Source organism: Epinephelus moara, chromosome 17 (genome assembly GCF_006386435.1).
Source record: "Epinephelus moara isolate mb chromosome 17, YSFRI_EMoa_1.0, whole genome shotgun sequence".
Taxonomy (NCBI): Eukaryota; Metazoa; Chordata; class Actinopteri; order Perciformes; family Serranidae; genus Epinephelus; species Epinephelus moara.
In genome coordinates this window covers 11154762-11180693 of record NC_065522.1, presented here as the reverse complement: position 1 = coordinate 11180693, position 25932 = coordinate 11154762, and the positions used below count along the sequence as shown (strand labels likewise).

General features: G+C 41.3%; 1 protein-coding gene across 1 annotated transcript in view; it reads left to right on the top strand.

The window, feature by feature from the left end:
- The first annotated feature begins 6446 nt into the window (after positions 1 to 6446).
- The window catches only part of chrnb1 (cholinergic receptor, nicotinic, beta 1 (muscle)), a 35534-nt gene continuing 16048 nt past the window's right edge, over positions 6447 to 25932 (top strand). Inside the window, exons 1-8 of the mRNA XM_050067896.1 lie at positions 6447 to 6676; positions 9328 to 9461; positions 14960 to 15004; positions 15655 to 15764; positions 19602 to 19710; positions 20274 to 20418; positions 20736 to 20921; positions 24383 to 24606. Of these exons, the coding sequence (XP_049923853.1) occupies positions 6616 to 6676; positions 9328 to 9461; positions 14960 to 15004; positions 15655 to 15764; positions 19602 to 19710; positions 20274 to 20418; positions 20736 to 20921; positions 24383 to 24606 (1014 nt within the window). The 5' untranslated portion in view covers positions 6447 to 6615. The remainder of the gene's footprint in view (positions 6677 to 9327; positions 9462 to 14959; positions 15005 to 15654; positions 15765 to 19601; positions 19711 to 20273; positions 20419 to 20735; positions 20922 to 24382; positions 24607 to 25932) is intronic.

Here is a 25932-nt window from a genome sequence, read left to right as displayed (position 1 = left end):
GCACACTTCGCACATCACACAAACACACACACGTCTCTCCCCGGGGGACTCCCCTCCCTCCCATTCCTCCCAAGTCAGGGCCCTCCCTGCTTACTGAGCGAATTACAACTGCAGCGAGGGTCATCCGGGGTTGTGAAGGACTCAGAGAGAGAAGAGAGAGAGGCATGTGTCACGTATTGTAGTGTAGCTAACTCGTGCCCTCACAGCCTCCCTTTGAAGTTTCACTTCCTCTCCGATCCCTTCTTTTTTTGCAAACACGACTTCCCTTTAACCTGGCGGCGGTATGTGCGTGCATGTGCGTGTGAATGCTGGTGTGTGTTTTCTAGATCTCACTCATCAGCTTTGGTGTTTGTGTGTAATCGTTTTGTAACCGTGATTGAATATCTCTGTGTGTCCAATATGTGTGAGGGAATAAAGTACAGGCAGAGAGAAAGGGAGGGAGGAAAATAGAGGATAAATCAGAGGCCAAATCAATGAGTACGAGTCCTTGGGCAGAAAGCAATAAACTCCATTAACAAGGTGCAGGCACATTATCTGGGAGGGTGTGAAAAAAAGGGATTAATATTGATATAGAAACCAACTGCGTGTTTTATTAGAGCTTTTATTTTTCTAACACTTTGCCCTTTTTGTGAGCTGGGTTGCTGTTAAAGTGTGCGTGCGTTACTTTGAGGTGGAGTCCCTTCACCACATCTGCAATGCAGCAGAAAACACAAAAAAAGAGAGGGAGGAAGAGAGAGGCTCACGTGACAAAAGAGTGACGCCGTCCTCGGACAGATTTTCTCACTCTCTCTGTTTTTTTTCCCCCAGCTGCTTCATAAAAAGTGCTTTTATACTGGAATCCAGAGCCTGAACACTTCATGTCACATCCTGTGTAGTGGTTACCATCGCGTTAAGTTCATATATAAAAAGAAAATCCGTCTGTGTTTTTAAAAGCACACCCACAGTCCCTGGACACATCTGCATTGCACACACACATTGCACCCTGCACCAAGCCGGCGCAGATGTGGCTAACTGGGGGTGACCTTTACAAACACATCATGGAGGGACTTCACCTCTTACAAGCTAATGCACCAACTATGTTTAAGTGGTGACTTTACATTGTAAACGATGCTGAAATGTGTTTGGATTGTGTTTTGGGTGTTTCTCAGTGGAAGTCCTGTGACTTGTGATGAAAAGAAACTCTGAGTATTGGTATGAATCCTTGTTGGTATGTCCATGTGTTGATTTGATGTGTTTATTTTGCTGTTTAAATGCATATCCATGTCTGTTCTGTCATACTAAGGGATGTTGAGCTCAATCTACAAAGAGAGGAACACTGAAGTATGCCATGGCTGTAGGGTCTTAAACCTCCCGATCCCCCCCCACAGTCCTCCAGCACTCACCTGTCAATCAAAGACCGACTGACTGACCTCTGACCTTTGATCTCTTATCGGGATTTGTAATTGGCTCACTGGCAGCGCGTGGACTGCTCATTCACCGCCTGTCTCTCCCTCAAACACACGCATACACACAAACACGTCTTCTACCTGTGTGTGCGATTCCGTGATCGATCCTTGAGGGATTTTTTCGAGTCTTTTTTTTTTTTCTTTGTACTGCATGGACGATCCGAGTTATTGTGACAAAGTCTTCCAGAAAAGATTTTAAGGAAAACCCACCATAATCTTACTTTCCTTCTTGTCTTCCAAATGCAAAAAGAGTGCTTCAGTCTTCCAGCTATCAAAGCCACAATGACACTATTTTTGTATACAAACGGGGCAAAAAAATATATCTATATATCTCTATATATAAATATATCCATGCAAATGTGGTTGGGGTGCAGTAACTCCCCCTGTTGCTGGCAAGGTGGAATAACAACAACAACAACTACTATACGCCATCCAAACCCATGGATCACCTGGAGAAAAGAGCGGGAGAGGGACGACGGAGAGGCGTGGGACTTGCAGTTTGAAACTTCTGGGTTGAGGATCACGGACAGGCGGGACTACAAGCATGCATGCGCCAATCATTTACTGGACACCTTCAAAGAAACAGTCTTTACCCAATATTTACTCTTTAACCCCTTTAACCCCTTAACCCCCCATCCTCAACACTCTATTATCCCAAACCCTTGTCTCTGCGTTTGCAATATGATCTGTATTTATTTCTATAATAACTTACACAAAGTCAAGGGAGACGTATTATTGGATATAATTGAATAAAACAAACTAATATATTTGTATGATTGTAACGCTGGTCTGCTGGTGTTTTGATTTCATTCCTGTGACATACAATGTACATTTCATATACCATATGGTATATAGTATAGTATATTCAGTTTGTCAGGTGTATTTAAAGTTGGACTCTGTGGGGTCCCCATCAAACAAAATCAACACAAATGTGTTTGTTGTAATCAGAGCTTCTCTGTTTTTTGTTTTGGTAGACTGTCCAGCCATGCAGGCTGGCTGCTCTGGACTGTGCTCATATGCTGCCTCTGGTGGCATGACTACGTCGTCACAGCAGCGTAATGCCCACCCTCTGATTCCTTGGTTTGCACTGTTGCCATGTTAGCAATGTTCACGCTGTTAGCACTGTTAGCTGCTAGCGCCAGCTCCATCACCTCCATGTTGAGAGCCATATGCAGACAATCCCAGCCCAAACTCTGAATCATAGATATGCTTTGAATCTCATGTAGCGCTCATATACAGTAAATGCTTCCATGAGCTGTGGCCAAACAACAATTAACTTCCTGTTTTTCAGAGCACAGGCATACACCTGTCCCTCTCACTTAACGCAGTATCTACCTCACGTCTTATTCTCTGCGCCTCCCCTTAAACTTTCCCAGTGTAGGTGCACCTTACAGTTTGAAAACCTCTCATCTGGAGCAAAGAAAAAGATACCACATTGTTGGCTTTAGTTTTAGATGCTTTTAGTTGCTAAACATGAAGTCACATGCACTGCCAGATACTCAGTTCTGATGACTGTCATTCTGTGTAGATGCGCAAGAGAAACTCTTATTCCAGTGACTGAATTTTTGCAGCACTTTGTTTTTTTCATTTAACAAAGTATAACAAAGAGATCTCAAAAATGATTGTTGTTAGTCAAGAGTCCATCAGGATCTCGAATGTCATGAATAATGACCGAGCAATTGGTTTCTATTATTCACTTTTCAATTTCAGGAACATTGTGGAAAACTCCACTGTGTTACCATGTCTTTGGTTACTGTGGTCACCTATATGGATTGGGAGATTACTTTCTTTGTAGTTTAAGGACAGCGTAAGAGTTTATTTATTGTTTTGCCTTTGAATTTATGCTAAAATCTTTTGTCCACTATTATAAAATCCTGTTGTTGGTCTATTTTGCTTTCGCTCCAGAGTTTGATTGGCAGCTTTCACACCAGCCCAAACAAACTCAACCAAACGCACCAACCCAAATAAAGATCTGTTTCCTGTTTCAACCTGACCATGCCTACGTGCACAAAGCCAGCTCCATAAAGAAACATTTTTTTCCAGGTTTGGTGTGGACGAACTTGACTGGCCTACACTGTGTGTGCACAGAGCCCTGACCTCAACCCCATTAAACAGCTTTGAGATGACTTGGATTACCTTGTCGCCCAACATCAGTGGCCGACATCACAAATGCTCTTGCGGCTGATCCCTGCAGCCATGCTCTAAAGGAGAATGGAGGCTTTTATAGCAGTGCATTAATACCCATGGTTTTGGAATAAGATGTGTAATCAGGGTGTGTATATGCTTTGTTCAAACCTTTTGCTCATACAGTATAGCATACTTTGATTACCTTCAACTTGAACAGAACAGTCTGAACAGAACATTCAGTTGACAGACTTTTAATTGGAATCGCAGATAAGACAAAGTTTATCTCTGTGGGGTAATTAGGTAAATAAACAAAAGAAAGTGATTACACTGATGGATTTCAATACAATTAAAGAGAGAATGAAAGTGGGAGCTTTGACACCATGTTGGAGCAAAATATAATGACCATCTCCAGCATCAAAATCTAATATCAGATTAAACTGTGTTCACAGTGAGATCATCACTTTTTAAAATGTAATCTGACTACTATAATCCTGTTTCATGTCATTTGTTAGTTGTTACCCATGTAAATAACAATCAATCTATTTTAACATAACTACTTACCTCTGAATTAAACAGTGATCTATTATGGTTGCCCTCAGAGAGATCCCTGAATTTGAGTCGCTGCCAACAGGGGCTTTATATACACTCCCCCAAGACCACAGATTTGATGTGTGACTTGACACTAGCTGCTAGCTGGTAATAGTTAGCTTCTATGGTAATTAAATTGGCGGCAGACCAAATGGCAGCGACAGTGGATCGTAAATTATGGTGGCGTGGATGGCCGATGAATGTGAGTGAGAGCAGAGTGGCATGAAGAGGAGAGTAAAGGAATACAGGGAGGATATAGATGTTTTACTGCAGGGGTCCTCCAGGAAATACAGCAGTGTGGCAGTTAAACGGTTTGATCAACTTGGCATTATACTGTGAGAGTAATGGCTGCCGTATCACCCCTATATGTTCGCTTATTACAGTGAGTGACTGTACAAGATGGCCACGCATTTTCTTTTAAAGCAAATTTTATATCACAAGTGCAGCAGTCAAGAGCTGAGACTTGACACTGTGACAAACCATATTTTCTCTCTGTTTACATTTATGTATGTTTGTCAGCAACTGCAAGGCTACTAAACAATCAGTTTCTTTCCAGGCAGCACTGAACATGACCAACAAATAACAAAACTGGATGTTCTTGGTGAGACATTTTGACATTTTCAGCAGTAATTGAGGCCCCGAAAGTAGATGTCTGTAGCGAGACATCTTGGCATTTTTAGCATTGGTTGTGGTGGCAAAACCTGGGGTTATTTATAGCAAGACAACTCAGCATTTCCAGCCACGACGTAGGCACCAAAACCAGGTCTTTTAGCAACATATCTTGGTATTTCAAGCCACAACTGAGGCACCAACATTGTGTCTTCTAGCATGGTATCTCAGCATTTCCAGCCACGATTAAGGCGCCAAAACCGTGTCATTTAGCACGGTATCTCGGCATTGAGGCCCCAAAATGCATGTTTTTTGGCAAGTCATCTCTGCATTTCTTGCTGTGGATGTGGCAACAAAACCGCGTATTTCAACATTTCAGCATTTCAGCACTTACAGCGGTGGTTGTGGCGACAAACCCGCCTTTTTTAGCAAGAAATCTTGCCATTGCTGCCAGTGGTTTTGGCACCAAAAGCGCACAAGAAATACTGGCATTTCCAGCCCTGATTGAGGGCAAGACATTTCAGCATTTACAACAGTGGGTGACAAAATCGGATGTTCTTTAGCAAGATATCTTGGCACTTCCAGCCACGATTGAGGCACCAAAACCAAATGCTCTTTAGCATGATATCTTAGCATTTCTAGCAGCAATTAAGGCATCAAAACACTGTGTTTTTTAGATAGATATATTTCCATTTCCAGCCGCAATTGAGGCACCAAAACAGGGTTTATTTAAGCAAGACATCTTGGCTTTCCAGTCGCGACTGAATCACCAAAGCCAGTTGTTTCTTAGCAAAACATCATAGGCATTTCCAGCTGTAGTTGTGGTGTCAAAAGTGGGTAAGCCAAAATATGATCTTTTCCTAGCCCTAACCAAGTCGGTTTTGTTCCTTAATATAACTACACATTAACCCCGGCATTGTTGAAATGTAGCGTTTCAAAATATCTGCTACATACAACATGTACAAATATTGCATATCCATGGTTTGCAGAAGTGCAACATTTATGCTAAAGATTGGGTTGAAGATGCACTTCAGTACTTCCTTTACACTGATCATTGGCACTGGATGTAAATTGAGAGGTGCAGAATCCAATATGGACATAATTCCTAAAGATACTGGGCTGAGAAATGATGAGGATAAAGAAATTGAGGAGGTTGAGGGTACGAACCAAGGGTCAAATGTAGACCAGTGATTGGTGTAGACCCGAAGTTGTCATGTCTAAGGCATGAGAGTTGAGGCAAAATCTTGATATAATATTGTAGCTTCATTGTTTCCCTAGTGGTTCCTTTAATGAGAAATATGGGGAAGTAGAAAAGGAGATTTGAAGACAAAGGGACACCCACCATTTGGAAAAGGATATTATGAGAACAAGGCTTGGTCTGACTGAACCAAAGTAGGAACAGTAGTGAGACTTCACCTGTAGCCTCTAAATAAACCAGTCTTTCATCATATCCTCATATTATTCATCAATGAAATGTTAATACATTTTAACCATTATTCTTTTTCTCAAGGACCTGCCTGGAGACCCTACAAGAACCACAGTTTGAGAAGCAGTGGTGTGTAAGTACAGTAAACTCATACTGGGCAGGGTTGAGCCTGGTCCACACTGACTGAGGGGGTGAACTGTGACACACACCCTCCCCTCCCTAAGGATGTAATTGGAGCAGACAGCAGTTGGCCAGGCAGGCCTGACTGACAGACAACAACAGTCCAAACTGACCAAACCAAAACTTACACTGAAGAGATCCAGTGAGCTGCACTGGAAAAGAACAAGAGGGAGAAGTCTCGATTAATCGACTGAGGCTCTGTTTTGTGGAGGAGAGACCTTTCTGGTTCAGGAGGTCGCCATGAAAAGCTTGGATCTGTTACTGCTGGCATGTTGCTTATGCAGCCTGGGCACACTGGGAGGTAAGACACAAGCTGACACAATATACCCGTGTAGCAGAGCTGTAGTAGTTTTGTAATACTTTCTTACATGGACACTGAAATATCACACAGAATGCTACATGGAACAAAAAGTTCACTAGAACTCACCAGTGAATACCAGTAACACTTGTCTCTGGGACACGGTGTACGTTCTAATGGGCCAATTAATGGTATGATGATATCTTAGATGAATATGTATATCGCTTCTACAGCACTTGGCAATATAGACCTGGCCCATGTACAGTACAAGGAATTTATGAAAGGAAAGCCTACTAAACAAACTAACTCACTTTAGTCATACGTACTGTTTTCTTATGCTCACATTGCTCTCGTGTTTATGAATGCCAGTTATGTGTCACAACAAACAACATATCAATGTTGACAACAACACAATCTGCCAGATGTGTTCAAGGTCTGGTAAGTAAACAGACCAAAGACACACAGTGGGTATATTAAACACATTATATGACACTGCTAAGAGTGTGTGTCCATGTAAGCAGCTATGTGAGGCTGTCAGTGCTTTGAGCTAAATGCTAACATCAGTATGCTAACAAGCTCTCTGTGGCATGCTAACATGCTAATGTTTAGCAGGTACTGTAATATTTACAAGGATTATCAGTGTGTTAGCATGCTAACATTGGCTAATTAGCACCAAACAGAAAGTACAGAGGCTAATGCAAATGTCATCAGCTTTGCAGGCAGGCTATTTGGTCATAAAAATGAGTTTGCGAAATTAGAATTCTGACCCGACGACGTTGCTAGATAAACAGTCAGAGGCTCACTAATGTTGTTTGAATTGATTCTCTGGGGACCTTGAATATTTGTAGCAAATCCAACCCAATAAAAGCCAAGAAATGTCACTCAAAACTACAAATTTTAGCCTCACAGTGACACTACAGATAAAGTCAGGGGATTCCCAAAGTCATTAGAATTCATCCAGTGATGACCATTAATACCAATCAGTCAACAAACCTACACTGCCATCGCTAGCGTTGCTAAAAATGTCACAAAAAACTAAAACATTACCACTAGGTATCATCTGCCAACTGCCTGTGGTAAAAGAAAGCGATTCAATACCAGGTAACAAGCTTATGTCTGTGATTTTTGTAAAGAAATGTGTTGCTGTGTTTAACAGTGTGTATCTGTGTCTGAGTTGAAATTTTATAGCCTTCGCCTCACATCAACAAACCACAGCAGGGCAGTAGTTTTTCATGGTAATAATGAAAGAATGGGGATGACAGAAAATAGGGCAGGGATAAATAACAGTATGGTGGAAAAGGAAAGGAATAATGCCATGACAGGAAATGTTATTTGTAAGGGAAAGACTTGTGGTTCTGCTCACAGCAGTTGTAAAATATCATTGTCAGCTGTGCGGCATCCATTACTCAGAGCAATCCCTGACTTTCTTGTTCTCAGACAATTGATTTAATAACTGACCACTAGTTCCTGGACAAGAACAGTGCACTTAAACCACTGTTTGCTGTTTGCTTTGTATGTCATGTTTATCACTACTCAGCAAGTGTGCTCACTTCTGATTAGTGAAGTTCTTCCATCTTTATCAAAGTGACTTCAGAAGAGCAGTCCCATTCAGTTTTGCCCTGTATTTTATTACCATCAGTTACATTCATTGCAAGCATCCTTCACATGCTCAACACCAGCCTTCGGCATATTTTTACCTTATCTGATCTCATTGTACTTTAATCTCACTTACTTACCAAGTCATCTGAATTGGGAAAATATGAGAAAAGGCAAAATTCTAGCCTTCTACACCCACCTCCCAGTCTCGCCCATCAGCAGCCATGCTTCCCCTTTACCTAGCTAATGGGGGTGCCTCGCTGGGTGATCGTTGTCATTTATTCCTGTCAGGTCATTTCCTGGCGGGGCCACGGCTACGCTGAACGTGATGAATGCTGCATCACCAGAGCTACTGATTATAAATGCCTCCAACCTTCCAACACTAAGGAGGAAATGGATGGAAATAAAGCAGCAGTTATGTATGGAAATGCTGTGGAGTGTTAGCATTTGATGTTTTGTAGGTTTTGTAGCTGTATCTGTACCGCTATTTCTATAAAACTAGGATTTTGTTTTTGTTTAGTTTTTATGTAGCTTTCTTATGATGGGGCAAAAGGTGAAACTCAGTCTCTTTATGAAAGATCTGACTTCCATCTAACAACAAGTCAACAACAAGTATCTTCTGCTGGGCAACACATCCTGCTGTATTAACTTATTCTGGGAAGCATCCACTCACTGCGCACTATCGACTCCACCACTGGTTCTCATATTTGGATGCACGACACACCTCGCCTGCCAGTCAGTTAGCTTTGCCCTCACTTGTCACCAGTGTGATGGGTTTTGCACAGAGCAGCAGAAACTTTAGTTAAGTTTTTGGGTTCATTTTGTGAATTTTAAGCTGTGACAGAGACCGGCAATGGACAAATGGAAATATGATACATTATAACAGTTATAACTGTCATTGACTGCTGATGGGTTATGGACTGCTACTTGTAAATGAATGATGCAGTGGCAGCCTAATTTGGCTCATGTCTTTATGACTTTTGAATTAAAAGTCAATGGGTTTTTCAAAATCCATTATTAACAAAATCAAATAACCTCCTTGTCTATATTTCATGCAGTTGCATCTGACGTGGAGAAGGCTCTGATGGTGAAGCTCTTTACCAACTACAACCTTAAGGTGCGGCCAGCATTGAGGCCTGAAGAGCGGGTGGTGGTTCGTGTGGGTATGGTCCTTTCCTCCTTCGTTGGACTGGTGAGGCACGAGATCTTAACACTTACATACATTTATATGTATGTGCACAACAATGCCGGATGAAAAAACAGAGGCTTGTCAAACAGCTCAACAGCAAAAGTGAAGAGAATAAAGTTAATTCAGCATGGACAGATGGAGCAGATTAGTGATGAAGTTCTACTAAGATTTCTCAGTTCAAATCATACCCTGTATATGATAATAGACAAAGCCACCATGATGTCACCCACTGGTATGTGGATTCCCATATAAAGCCTCGAGTTTGGCATTATGGCTATCGCCATGTTGTATTTTTGGAGCCAGAAGTGACCATATTTGAATGAAAGAATGGGGCTAACCCTAATGCTAGCTGCTAGCTTGGATAGCATGGTGCATTACAGCTGTGATATACTAATGCCAATTTTTGCTAGCATAAAACAAGCTTAAAACCATTAAAACGAAATGTACTTAATGGGAAGACTGAACGTCTGACTCCTTGCAGGGTCTTTTTGTACAACCAAAGATTTTTTAGGTGACCAAAATGTTACAATTAACTTGTGAAAGTTTCAGCTAAGTCTAAACTTGGTAAATCTGGGGTTAGGCCATGGTTATGTTACCTACCTAACACTGTTATAAAGAGGGAGCTTCAATACAAAATATTGTAGACTAATGAATGTTTGTTTCATTCATAAAAATGCTGGTCGTGGTGCTAAAAGTAGTATGCTAACTAGCTTTAATATAATGTATGTAGCCAAGGGATAGTCCAGCTAGGCTAACTATAAAATAAAAAAGGCTTCAAAACAACAGACTGAACAAAAAGTAGGTGTATTTGGGTGACCCTTCAACATTGTGTGTGTTTCATGTGACAGCCAAGACATGCTATCTTGAATTTTTGAAGCCAGAAGTGACCATATTTGGATAAGAGGGTGGGGCTAACCATAATGCTAGCTGCTAGCTTGGTTAGCATGGTGCATTACAGCTCTGATAATACGAATGCCAATTGTTGCCAGCAAAAAACAAGCTTAAAGCCATTAAAAAAAAATGTACGTAGGCCTACTGGAAAAACTGTTTTTTTTTAGGTGACCAAAACTAATGTTTAACTTAACAGCTAGCTAACTATAATATAAAAAAGGCTTAAAAACAGAAGATTGTACAAAAAGTAGGTAAGTTTAGATAGCCCTTCAATATTGTGATTTTTAGGGGTTTCATGTGACAGTCAAGACACTATGCACTACACTAGACCCTGTATTCACACTTGGTTTTAAAATGCTTTTGGTGATCTTTACACAAGTAGACACCTGAGACACATCAACATGAGTCTCCAGCTCACCACGTGTGTTCAGATTTGATTGGTGCCTATGTCACTTTCGCTAGAAGGTCAGAGGGCACCGCATTTAGTTAATACAACCACACTCTCGACCATCACATTGGTAGTTGTGTCTGTACGACTGGCGATATCAGCAGAACTAAACACATCTCCTTCCCAATGTAATCTCACAGAAATTCATACAAATCACCACAACCTCTTAACGCATTACCTGGTGGTGGCATGGTTGGCTATAGCTACCAAAGTTATGTGCTTAGGTTTAAAAAAAGATTGTGTTTTACGTTGAAATTAGTACATTTATTAGGTACGGGGGTGGCATATTTGGATTTAGGCATCAAACTTCTTGGTAAGGTTTCAAAAAAGATTGTGTTTTTTGTTGAAATAACTCTATTTTTTTATGGGACATAAGTACACCATAAAGTGACATCAGTAGGGCTAGTAATGTGATGTAACTATGTAAATGAAGTAAGTACATAAAAGTAGAGAAAATAAAGTCAACGCTGACATTTAGTTTCACATGGGACACAAACAGCAGTCTCCTAAGTTTAAGTCCTGTGTAAGTTTGAACCATATACGCCCCTATATGGATTCTCTTGCTTTTTAAACTACCTGCCTATGGAACTGTAAAATTAATCACTGAGTGACGTCATTGAATCAGGGACTTTGTGTGTCCACCACAACAAAGGATCCCAGCTGACTTACTCTGGCATTGTTTTCATGGTGCCGCCATTTAATTTTAAAACATTACATGAAACGGCTATAAAATTAGGTGTTAAGAGGTCGTTGTCATTTCATGTATTTCTGTGAGATTAGGTTGCTGTCTACTGGGCAAAATGATGAATGGTACCGCTTGATATTTTGGTAGTGTTGACATACTAAACACAACGTCCTGCATTAATGACATGCCTTGTCAGGGATCCATCAGGAATGTTTGAGTATCTCAGCTGCATATTCTCTCTTGTTACTTAACATTTTACTGGGCTTCAAAACTGTAGCTCATCCAGGAAAACTGGCCCCCTAAACTACCTCTGATTAATATGTATTTAAAAATCAAATCTGAGTCTGACAGATGTCTCTGTAAAGCAGCACAGTGGTTGCTTCCCATGCTGAGAACCACTATACTCCAATAGGCGCACATGACAGGATAACAAAATACCCTACTGTACCTGCAAATGTAGAGCTAAAGTTTTATATTCAAAACTGTGAATATATCTGAGAGCCATCTGGTTCTGAATTCAGTGCTCACTGGCTTGCTGAGCCAAATGGCACATAGAGTTATGCGATTGATGTGAAGTACCAGATTTTTATTAACCCATGCTGGTAAATAGTGTTTTAGTAGCACGCAGTGACTGGGCTTCTGTCTGTGTGACTGCGGAACAACCGTGTACACACTCAAACACACACACACACACATACACACACCAGGTCACTCTATGTGTTCCTTAATTTCCTGTCGGCTCTTTTCTGTGTAGCACACAGTGACACACATATCCACACAGTGTTGCATTTACATACACATCTACAGTGAGCATGCTCCTTACACCTCCACTCAAGGTCAGATTCACTCTAGAGAGGAAGTCACATGGGACACTTAAGTTCTGGAGTGGAATGATCTTGAAAAGTGACCCACTTGGATGCTCCATCCCCCGTCTGCCCAGAACTAGTCAGCTGGATAAAAGCAGTGTTATTATTAACATCCCCCCCCTGCGGTGAATTCAAACACTTACAGGAAGAATCAGTAAGCGATAGGTCAGTGATGAGATAGATATGTGTGTGTTTGTGTGAGGGTGAGAGAGTGAGATGGTTGATGTCAATCTCTCTTTACCCCCCTCCCCGCCTTCCTCTTTCTGTCCCAGCTGTCTTCTTGACATTCCTCCCAGCGTTTTAAATAGCAGGCCCGGCTCAGGGAAGCTCCACCCTCCTGCTGGATAGACAATCACATGCACACAGAAGCACACATTCAATGACACACATTGTGAGCTGTGTCCTGGAAGTAGCTGGTGTGTGTCTGTTACTGTCAAGCAGCCCATATCTCAGATGACTATCAGCTGTTTTTTCTGCTGGTTTGAGGTACTATGAACAAACCAGGATGGTATGATCACATTAGTCCAACACCAGCACTTAAACTATGTTTACATATGGGGCAGAGTGGAGGATGGCTTCTGGGGCCCCAGCTCTAGAAAAGAAAAGAAAAAAACTGTGCTATATGCTGATGCAGTTTACCTGCCATTGTTGCGGATCCATGATTTGCAATCAGAGCAGCCCAGATTATTATGATATTTATTCAAAAGTAGCAGATTTCTGTATTAGCTTCTGTATGCGATGCACCAGACACTCAACCAACTACAACATAAACCAATCTGCTGCAATTCTTGACACATAGAGCAACTGACACAGTACAAAAATCGAGAAAGTTCATGTAGGGAGGAGGTCAGGTGGATGGATGTGCAAAACAAACAGGACTTTCAGCCAGGAGACAGCTGTTCATGTCCCATGTGAGACCAAAAGCCAAACCATGATCTTTTCCTAGACCTAACCAGGTGGTTTGTCTGTTAAAACCTAACCCAACAGGTGCGGAAAAACAACATTTCTTGTGACCACAGAAGTTTATTTGAAAAGATACTCTATGTATGTAACAAACTGAAACGAACATGTTCATACCTGATTGTAGAGGGTTACCTAGAACGTCATTAACCATGTTTCCATTCAATTGTCAATTGAATTTTAAGCTAACTTTTGAGATGTTGCAAAAAAGTGAAAAGTGTGTTTCCATCAAACAGTTTGTAGCACATGAACTAGGTTCAGCAAAGTTGGTATCATCAGAAGTTGGCGGTGTAGGCTACGCTTTACACATGGCTGTAATCCACCAGTAAATAGAGTAGAAGAAGTAGAGGTTGCAAACCTAAAACAAAACAAGTCACCTTGGCCACCTAAGCCATCTACAAGAGAAAAACTTCTTCATGAACTTGTCAGTTGGTATTGTCCATGTTTCATGCTGTCGGCAGACTAAGACAAAATGCAGTGATTCTAATGCATGAGTGAAGGTGTCAAACAGAAACAGCTTTGAAATCATGAGTGTTAGAACTTTTTCTGCAAGGGCCTTTCCATATCTCATTTAGTGCATCAAGTCTTTTTCAACAAATGCAAAAACCATATCAAGCAACATAAAAACTCTTTTGCGCAACTAAGGATGTTTCCAACCATTTTCTTCATATATCAAAATGCATATAAAAATATGGAGGCATGAGGGGCAAGCCCCTTTCAGACATGCACTCCTATACATTAATCTGATGGCAGTATAACATGTCAGCCTTATGTTCATAAGTGCTTAATCGTAGGCAACTGGACTTGCTTGAGTTTCTTGATGAAGATGTTTCGCCTCTCATCCAAGAAGCTTCTTCAGTTCTAACTGACTGGTGCGGAGTCGCAGGCTTGGTGTGAACCCTTACAGAGTTGCTGAGGTCAAATGTGAGTCGTTGACCCACCTGGCCATCTTGTGTGTCGTCAGGGTTAGATGGGTCCAGGTGAGAATGAGTGTTAAGTCATCTGGGAAGGGATCCCAAGACTGCCTTATGTCTAATTAAGCACCATGGTCACATTTATGTAAAAGTCATGACAGCAATATTACCAGGTTGGATGTAGTAACATTTCGATATCACTTGAATGCTGTCTGACTGATGTAAAGGCTGCAGTGGCACAAGGTGAAAGATGCAGTAAGAGAAAAAGAAATGTAGATCTTGTTATGCCTTCTGAGAAGATTGTAATATATTTAATGTAATTATCATCTCATACAATATCAGTTTGATACACAAGGAAACACTGTGAAAGAGCCAATTTTGAGTTGTTGAAAAGATCAATCTACTCATATCAGATCAGTCTTTAAAAACTCTTTCCCCTTGCCCTGTGACAAGGGCAGCCACTGTAATAATCTGACCAGCACACCCTCTCTGTATTTTCAAATTTCAAATGTTAAATTAATAAATATCTAATAAAACAGTGCGCCATGTGAACGCAGGCTATTTAGAATTAAATGAGAGTCCCAACTTAACATCCTGTTATTGAATGTTCGTACCATGTCTGACTTTAAAAGATCTCTCAACATTGATTAGAGCCATGGATTTATGTCAGTGACAAGCTAATATCACTGTCATCCATGGACAAAGGCTATCTCTATTTTTTATATTTTGTCTTCCAGAACATGAAAAATGAAGAAATGAGCACAATTGTTGTCATGAATCTGGTAAGTGTGTTTGTGTGTCAGCTCCTCTTACTGCACCATGTAGCCGTTCATACTGTGCTTGTTGCGCTGAGGCTGCAACTTGGAGTTGGTTGTCCATTTCAAGCCTTCCCGTCACACAATGAATAATCTGTCAGCAGTTTGTTTGAAGGACACAAGAGCTGGTTGCTTTACCAAAACAGAAAGTTTCATTCATTAACACGGACTACTGGAAGTGAATAACTCCTTACCATTCCCCATCATTTTGACCAGCTCAGCAGTGACTCCAGCTCCACTGCAAATGAGCGTATTAACGTAAGACCTCCTTCTTTGTGTACAGCTCAGTGGCATTATACACTACACAAATAACCAAGCGAGAGCACTTGGAATAGTCCTATAATAATACAAAGCATATGCAAAATGAAAAATTATGCAAATGCTGTTTTGTTATGCAAGGACAAATGCAGGGGGAAATGGTCCCTGCGGAATCTAATTACAGCAGTGGAAAAATGAAAAATAAACTGATGAAATGACAAATTGGTTACATATGTAAATGTAAAGTTTCCCCTTCTGTCATTCTTGGTTTCCCTCTTGTCCCTGCTCTTTTTATGCACTTGTGTATAATGCCCACATTCCCACACACATAAAAACTCTTTTTAAACTTCTTTTAACAGGAATGGACAGATCATCGGTTGTCATGGAACCCCAAGGAGCATGATGGGATTGAGGTGATGCGCATCCCCTCTGGGAAGGTTTGGCTGCCTGACATTGTCCTCATCAATAAGTAAGCACAAGCACAGCACTCACTTTGGCATGAATTAATCAGTGTTGAGAGGAGAAACCGTTTGGTCACCTTCCTCCTTTTTTTTTTATATATTTTTTGTCTGGGAGGGTTTCTGCATCGGCCCCATGGGGCATTTAGTGTTTCCTCTACATATTGATGTGCCTGCTCCTTGTGTGATAGACATGTAGACTCAGATACCACAACAATGTGACAAATGACTTATGAGGACAAATTTATGTCAAAGTAGCTCATGAGTTAAGGTCATGGTTGTGTCTTTATTGGATATACATCCAGCCTGCTCATTCCACTGCTAACCCTGCACATTGGTTATATAATCACCTTTGAGCCTGCTCCTTTCACTTAAGGTCATAATAGGTTCTTTTAAGTATGAAGGTAGTGAGCAGAGGTGATGTTAAAGACAAGGTAGCTCTGCAAATCTTTGTAAAAGCTCTTAACCCCCCATGACTGGTCTGCTGGAGAAAATCCACCAGCTAGCATGTCTGGAGTATCTTTTAGCAGCTCATGCAGGGCACTATGCTGTGCTAACTTTACCTAACGAGTTAAGCTACTGTAATACTTAATAAAGTACAAATCGGAGGTACTTTTACCTGACAAGAGTACTGTAAAGCTTCAATTAAAAGCCTAGTCCCAGTTAAACCCCCAGTCCGGTTTACTAAATGTGACTCCACATTTTGACATTTCGCTTGGTCTGGTTGCCAAGCAGTTCATTTTTATAGAAGTTCTTTGGATGTATAAAATCAAGTTGTTGGCTACCCCACCTGAGCTAACAGTTAGCTGTTTAGATCGCGCATACAAATATAAATGTTTAAACTCTTGTCAATATGGTGATGCTACATATTGTTAGCTCAGTTAGATTCTCCGTAATTAAATCGTACAAGGCATTTTACTGAAACCATGAGCACAAAGAATAATTGATTCAGATTTAGTGGCATGGTAAACAAGTGAGTTGAAAAAAGATGGTGGATTGCTACCTCTGAAGGGGTCATATAGTCCAATTATGTGGATCCATTCCTCGATAAACCTGTAAGTTATTCATATTCCTTTAGTCCGTAAGGGTCCTTAGATCAAAATAAAAATGAATCCAAGCTGTGAGTATTGTTTTAACAGAATAAAGTGGTGTGTGTCGGTATGTCTGTCGGAGCTAGATCAAATGAATGATTCATGATTGATATGTCATCTGAGACTGAGAACTTGTTGCTGTGCTGCTAGCTGTGGTTAGCAGAAGGCTAAACTATTAGCAGCATTTTCTCTCCTTCTCTGAAAGGCTTCAGCGGTACTGACAGATGTTTTATTTATTCATTGTCAGACTGTCTTTTAGACTCTTTTTGGATAAGTCCGCCTCCATTTTTTGGTTGCTTTGCAGTGCAGATAGTTGTTGCTGATGCTGAATTAGGAACTTTCTCTACAGGATTATCCACCTATGAATCAGGCTTCATGCATGCTCATCTGCATTTATAGAACAGCCAATAGGGACACCCTCTCTCTGTAATGACCTGTGATTAGCTAAAGTCCCCCATTGCGGGCTAGATTTTCCAAAGCTTGAAAACAGAGCCAAGAGGAGGTGCACAAGTCTTTTTCTCCTCGGACCACTTAAATTACAATATGTGCAAAGTTTATTATAAACTTTTGGCCCAGTGATGCTAAACTTAAACCGCCTAGCCCAGCTTTAAAGGATCTGAATACTTTGTCCACCACTGAACTTACATGGCAAGGGTTTTTTTCTAGAACACCTTGCATCTCCGAATCCCAAAATTGATTTGTGAATGTTTATAAATCTATTTAGAGTCAATAGTTTTCTTTAATGCATTTCAGTAGTTGATGACATAAACTTACACCAAATGTATATTTAACAAAACTAGTTTTCTCCTCCAGAGTGGAGCACAAGGGGAATTCTACTAGCTTTGCTCTACATACATAGCCTACATTATGCAAGAAATGCAGATACAAAATAAAGACAAGACAATGTGCTATGAACACTGATTAAAACAAAGTACAGGCACAAAGTATCTATTACCAGATTGACCATGAATGAGCTGCACATTTTTTGATATGCTTGCAAAACCAAAACACCCTGAACCCATTATGTTTAAGTCCAAATCCAGGTCCACTACAGTACCTATGTAATGGGAAAACTATGTCACAGTATTACATTAGAAACTAACTGCTCAGTGTAGTCTTTTTTTCTTACACCCCTGCACACACACACACACACACCCGCACAGCCTCCCATTAACACTGCTGTAAATATCCCCACTGTTCCATTCATCAACACTTTATAGGCAATTAAGCAGCATGGCTCCCTAAAAACTGCTCTGATGACACCGCTCAGCTACTTCAGCCCGGGAGGCGCTCACTTGGAACCACACACATACACACAAATACAAACATACACACAAATGCAAAGACTTGCATACACTTCTCTGTGTGTATGATCAATGCTGGTCATTTACGCCGCAGCACCTTCACGGTGACAGGGTTTTAGAAGGGCCCGCTTTAAGGACACAAGCTTCTTGTTAAATTAGCGGTGCTATAAAAACCAAACGCTACACCCTGACAGACGGCTAAATCTGTGTCTAATTGACTTGATGTCTTTGTTGTGTACAGTGTTATGAGCTTAACAGCCAAAACAGCTCTGTATACGTCCAACATTAGTGCTGCACTTTGAAGTGTCTTGTGAAATGTGTCGAGTTCCCGCTTTTCATCCGTGCCAATTAAAATGTTTTAGTGGGGTCTTGCAGTTTGGGACTGCAGCCAAACGTTGATGTACTCCATAGCTGTGGTGACAGAATGGAAGGAGCGGTGTGACTGCAATAATCACACATATGAGATATAGTTAATAAAGGTACAGTGGATATAATTACTGACTCTGACCAGAGCTTCACCCTAGCTTTCTTTGTAGTTAATTTCTGTAAGCTCTGCTTTATTTCAAAGAGTAAGGAGACAGGAAGGTTGAGTGAGAGGAAGTGGGATCACATGAAACAGAGGCCTCGGGCAGGATTCAAACCTGGGATGCTGCCATTACATGATAAGTGCAGCTGAGTAAGCAGCATAAGCTGTTAATATTTGGCAAATGGAGACTTTTAACTGCTCATCACCAGTGGGACACACATTACAAAACTTTATTACTTGAGTAAAAGTACTGGATTACCTGCTTTTAAAAAAGAGTAAGTATTCAAAGTCCTTTTTTTTTTAACCTCAACACATTGTTGTATATTGTCAGAATACATTTACAGAACCTAATGACTCTAAAACAACCCTCTGCTAGCCAGTAAACAAGTCATAATTAGTAGGCTAGGTTAAGTCAACTTCTATTACACAGTGTTGCCAGGAATGTGAAACAGCTTGACCTCTCCTCTCTACCTGTCTTTACCAATGAGCTGCCCAGTCTGAGTAGCACATGCATGAGGTAGAGGTACAGGAACAGGAACACCACTTTGACGAACAAACCACACACAGAACTGCACGATCACAGTTAATGGACTTTTGCATTTTATAAAAGAAAAAAAAAAATCATCCGCTGACTTTAAAACAAAAGTAATGAGAGCCTTCATTGAATGTAGTCAAAAGTACAATATTTGTCTTTCAAATTAAGTGGAGTCAAAGTTATATATTTCTTTTTTTACAAAGTCAGATTGCCCTCTCTCCCTCTCCTTTCTTTTTCCCCCGCAGTATAAGCGGTTATGGAAAATGAATGAATGAACTACTTCATTCATAACATGAAGTAAAGGAATGAGCAGTAAACCTCAGTGGAAGACTGTGATGAGATCATAACCTCTTTAAGAAGTTTTTTAATTCACATTTTATCTCTTTTTGCAGTAATGATGGGGTGTTTGATGTGGCCCTTCCTGTCCATGTCCAGGCTTATAGTACTGGCAGAGTGACCTGGACTCCCCCTGCACTTTACTGCAGCTCTTGTGGAGTTAAGGTAGGCATCAACACACACAAAATTCACCCCAAAATCTAAAACTCATATTTTTCCTCTTACCTGTAGTGCTATTTATCAGTCTAGATTGATTTGGTTTGAGTTGAGTAGTGTTGGAGATATCAGCCGTAGAGATGTCTGCCTTCTCTCCAGTATAATGGAACTAGATGGCACTCAGCTTGTGGTGCTCAAAGCACCAAAAAATACTATGAAAACCTCAACAGCAATGTCTCTTTCCACAAATCATGACCTGGTTACACAAGATAATCCAAAGATCTTGTTGTGAGCAGTTTCATGTAGGACCTACTTTCTGTCTACTAAAGTACACCTGCCAACAGTATCACTGCACAGAAGGAAGTGTGCATCTACTCATGGACGAGAGACTTGTGCTTGTGATAATGCGAAATGTAAACCTCCTCAGCTGAGTTTAATGTTAGCCAGCTCAGTGATGCTACGTGAGCACAGTGATACAATTGGCGGATGTAGTGTGGTAAAACAAAAACAATGCTTCCGCCCTTTTCCTTCCCTCTGACTCTTGTGACCACCTTGTTTGCTTCTCTGTCTAGGTAACATATTTCCCATTTGACTGGCAAAACTGCACCATGCAGTTCCGCTCCTACACATACGACTCGACAGAGATCGAGATACAATATGCGCTGGACTCAAAAGGCAAAGAGATCAGGGAGATCCAACTGGACGAAGGTTACAGTGGTGAGAATTTGTTGGGAGCGCATGAGAGGATGGACGAATGGAGCAATATAGGGAGTAAGAGGCTTTTAGGAAGGGAGGGAAAAGTTTGATGACACAGTTAGGGATTATATATTCCTTTGTGTGAAACAGTAAAATCCTTTACTATGCTTTAATTTTCTACCATTAGGCACTTTTTGCTTAATATCTAAATCATAGTCACAGGAGTATTTTTACTTATTTGACTGTGTTTGCACTTTAGTTTGGACCCTCTTGTGGTATGCAGGTTTGTTACCATCATTTTGCTGATCTAAATTCTTAAACAGTGAATGTTTCTCCAGAGGGTGGCGAGTGGCACATCACACACAGGCCGAGCAGGAAGAACATGAACGACGATCTATACGAGGACATGACCTTCTACCTCATCATCGAGAGGAAGCCTCTGTACTACATCCTGAACATCATCCTCCCCTGCATCCTCATCACCATCATCGCCATCTTTAACTTCTACCTGCCTCCTGATGCAGGTATACCAACCATACAGAATAATGCATACAAACCAGTTAACAGTGAGACAGTCTGATTTATTATGCACACAGTTTCCACTTTGATCTAGCTGTAGTTAGGATTATACTGCCTTATCAGTGCTCTCTAAAACTGCTAATACCGTTTCCTATTTGTGTAGTTGTTGTCTGGTTGAATTGGGCAATCACACATTTGTCCAATTACTGTTACAAAGGGATTCTGTGTCAGATTAGATAGTTGTTTCCCATACAGCACTGCTGAATCAATAACCTCCAAATGAAATTGGTGGAAATCAGCCCGACAACTACTGAGAGTAATCCGCTGAGGAGTGTACTCTGTCACATGGTTCAGACATGATTTCTGTAATAGTTAACATGAGTTCAGTGGGTAATTGGTCTGTAGGTGTAGGTGTCGTTTGCTTCACACAATAAACACAAGGTCCAGGAAGTACTGACAATTAACTTGTACATTTTGGAAAAAAGGTGAAACAATTAAATGTTTCAATTGAATTATCCATCCATCCATTTTCATCTGCTTAGTTGGCACGTGGCTGTGGGGGCAGCAGGGTGAGCAAAGTAATCCAGATGTCCCTCTCCCCAGCAACACTGTCCAGCTCCTCCTGGGGAATCCCAAAGTGTTCCCAGGCCAGATAAGATATATAATTCCTCCAGTGTGTTCTGGGTCTGCCCCGGGGCCTCCTACTAGTTGGACATGCCAGGAACACCTCTAGCTGGAGGCACTCAGGAGGCATCCTGATCAGATGCCCGAACTGCCTCAACTGACCCCTTTCAAGGCCATGGAGCAGTGGCTCTACTCCAAGCTCCCTCCAGATGTCTGAGCTCCTTACCCTATCTCTAAGGCTGAGCCCAGTCACCCCACAGAGGAAACTTATTTTAGCAACTTGTATCCGTGATCTCATTCTTTCAGTCACTACCCAAAGTTCCACTGATGACCACTGGTGAGGGTTGGGACATAGATGGAGCGGTAAATCTAAAGTTTTGCTTTGTGGCTCAGCTCCCTCTTCACCGCAATGGTCATAGTCCAACACAGCACCCACATCACTGCTGTTGCTGCGCCAAACCGCTGATCCATCTCAGGCCTCATTTTACCCTTACTCGTGAACAAGACCCCAAGTTACCTGAACTCCTTCGCTCAGGCCAGTAGATCTCTCTCAATCCAGAGGGGACAATCCACCATGTTCCAGGAAAGAACCATGGCCTCACACTCGGCTGCAAACTGCCACAGTGCAAGTTTGGAGTCAAGGATGATAAAGCCAAGAGAACCACACTATCTGCAAAAAGCAGGGATGTAATTCTGAGGTCCCCAAACTGAACCCCTTCCTTCTTACCTTGAGATCCTTTCTATGAATATCACAAACAGAATCGATGACAAGGGACAGCTGTGGCAGAGGCCAACACCTGGTGGAAACGTGTTGTCTTTGTGGCCAGTTCGAGGACACAGCTCTCACTTTGGTTATACAGAGAAATATACCTAATAAAATGTTGACTTTATACCAGTTAAGATAATCAGATGAACATATTAATTGGATCTCTTGGTAGTCAGTGTACAAAGATTAGTCTGTTTCATTACTGATCATCAAATATAGAAGCTTTCTGTAAGCTGAACCTTTAGCCTAGGCCAAAATACCAAACCTACGAACCCTGGCAAGAGATACAACCACAATACTCAGTGAACTACCCAATAAGGAATGAGCAAGTACCAAAATCAGGGGAAAAGAAAAGTTAATAATACAGTGGGGGCTCGCTCCCACGAAGCTCCCCAGCAAGGAGTTAAGGTAGAACGTAAGATTAAAATGTGGCCGCTCGAGCTGATCATGGCCACTCTAGACAATTGTTGTATTTACAGCAGACATGCTGCAGAACTAGTTTTAGAAAATATGATTTAATTAGGGGGATGATTATGTTTAAAAAACTAAAACATTGCTACAAATCTTTGATCTGTGCCATTCATAACTGGACTTTTAGTGGTCTTAACGTTACAACAAAGTAGGAAACAACCACCGTAAACACAATGAATTGCCTTAACACACATGCACACACACACACAGAGCTACACACACGGACAAAGAAACAATTTCAAGTCTACAAAACAAAACATATAATTCCAATGTGTGAATATATAACATTAGGAAAAGAGGTGGTTATATTTCCTTTTCCCTCAGATGTGTGTGAATCCAATAAGACCCTACTGTGCCTTTCACTCACACACTGCATAACCATGTGGAATTACTTATTTAAGCTCATAATACAAGGGCACACAGAAACCCTCTAGCCTTTAGCCATAGGGAATTGTTCTGTAGCGACATGAGGAGGAGATTGCATTTTACAATTCCACACAAATTACACTTTTTAAAAACTGATTTTAATATAGTCAACATATTACTTTAAAGGGACAGTTCACCCCAAAATCAAAACTACATTTTTTGAGTGGTCCAGTGGCCGTAGATACGTCTGCCTTCTCTCCAATGTAATGGAACTAGATGGGACTGGGTTTCGAGAACGTTTACATCTTACGCCATCACGAGCAAGAGCCTGTTGCCCATGAATAGTTGCACACTTCCTCCTGAGTGCTGATGCGGTTGGTGGGTGTATTTCGGTGGAAAGGAAATAGTTCCTACATGAAACGACTCACAACAAGATCTGTGGATTATTTTGCTGTTGAGATTTTCAAATGCGCTTTGAGCACCACAAGCTGAGTGCCATCTTGTTCCATTGTATTGGAGAGAAGGCAGACATCTCTACGCCTGATATCTCCAACACTCAGCAACACACAACACAGTCTTTCACCCTACGGGACCTCTGAAGTTCTGTGCTCCTGCATACTCTACAGACATGCATGCTCACAAAGGATGATCCTCCCTTAAGACTAGTCAAGGGCACTAAAATGGTAATCTGTGAAAGTTTTTTCTTTCTTTTACAACCTTTTTGCAGCTGATCAGTAATTTGTTTGCACAGTACTTCACAGAGATCAGCTATCAACCAAAACTCTGACATATTGAACTTTGTGGTAATTCAGTGTGATGCAGTGAGTGGGGGAAATGTCTCTGCTATGACTCACTGTAGAAAAATGCTCTGCCCTAATACACATCAGTTTCTCATTACCTACCAAGTCTTACCAATCTGTGGTAAACACAGTTTGTAAATGACCACTGAATCCACCTGGGAGGCCTGGCGCTGTTGGCCAATCAGCTTCACTTAGGATGGGAGATGAATTTTCTATTAGAGTCATTACTGGTGAATTACATGGACCAGCTGCTGCTCAGATACATCAGCAAGAGGAGGAACAAACCATGTCCTGGTTAAACTAGATGAGTTGTAACAAAGAATTAAAGGAACACACTGTAATTGTAAAATCAGAATGAAAATTAGAGCAAGATGGCACCGAGATGTTAGACCATCTCAACATTGTTAAGTACACTGTATTCTTTTTTGCCCCCTACCAGGAGAGAAGATGGGTCTGTCCATCAACGTGTTGCTCACCCTCACTGTGTTCCTGCTGCTGCTGGCTGATAAGATCCCAGAGACATCATTGGGTGTCCCCATCATTGTCAACTACATCATGTTCACCATGATCCTGGTCACGTTTTCCGTCATCCTCAGTGTGGTCGTCCTCAACCTGCACCACCGCTCACCCAACACCCACCTGATGCCCATGTGGGTCCGCAAGGTGAGGTCTCATTTTGGTAAACCCTGGTTGTTGTGTTGATGTTTACTACACAATGTCAAATTTAAAGGCTTTAAATAATATCAAAAGCAGTGGTGAAAGTGACAAGGTTATTTACTCAAGTACCGTGCTTGAGTACAAATTTGAGGTATGTGTACTTTCATTAATTATTTTTATTCATTTTACTTTATACTTTTGCTTCCTACATCTTATACTTGATGGCTTTAGTTACTTCTTACTTTGCAGATTCATATTAATACAAATTATAAATCAGGTAATAAATTAGAATCCAATATTATAGATTGAGATACCCAGCAGTGTGTAAAGCAATTAAAATGTGCTCCAGCTTTCAGTAGTGCCCCAAAGGGGCTGGCCCCCTCCTGGCAAAATTAATTAGAGCCCAACATTACTGCCTGATGGAGGCTGTGGTGTTAACTTTTAAGCTAAGTAGTTGTATGCTGTAAAACTAGACAACCTAAGGCGTTCATTGATACCAACCATGGTGGCATTGCTTGCGGGAAAGGGGGGCTAAATAATACTCCAGAAGTAGGTTAAATTTAGGCAGGGGAACAACTGGCATGGCCATTTTCAAAGGGGTCCCTTGAACTCTCCCCTCAAGATATCTGAATGAAAATGGGTTCTGGGTACCCACGAGTCTCCCCTTAGCTTGAGAAGGCTTGTTCCCAGTAAATGTTCTGTTACCTACAATCAGTTAACTTATTCAAATTAAAATGGTATATTTGTCTTTTTAAGAAAAGGACAACCAGCCCATTTGAATAATAATTCATCACCTAAAATGTGGATACACAAATACATAACAGATTAAAAGAGGATTTTTGTGGAACTAAATCGTAACTAGTAACTGATATTAGTTCAGTCAGGACCGCTTTAGTCAAAGAAAACTTTATTCCAATTTGCAGCATTATATTTGGTGGTATGGCTCTCTTTTGGAGCCTCTCTCCCTTTCCTAGGCCTACACAGAAAGCCTATGGTGGCGAGAGCACACCTCTCCACCCTTCCACGTGCCAGCATGGAAAGCCCCAGGCGGAGAGAGCACAGCTCTCTGCCCTTTCATGTGCCTACATGGAAAGCCCAAGGCAAAAAGAGCACACATCTCTGCCCTTCCACACGCAAACAAGGAAAGCCTGAGGCAGAAGAGCAAACCTCCCTGCCCTTCCATGCACTTACAGGAAAGCCTAAGGCAGCAACATTAATGACAAACAGAAATGACACTGATAAGTCAGACACAGCATGAAAAGCTGATGTAGCTGGGATGTAAGCTGAGCTTGGCATTGTGGCCTGAACTAATGCTATGGACAGTTACACAGT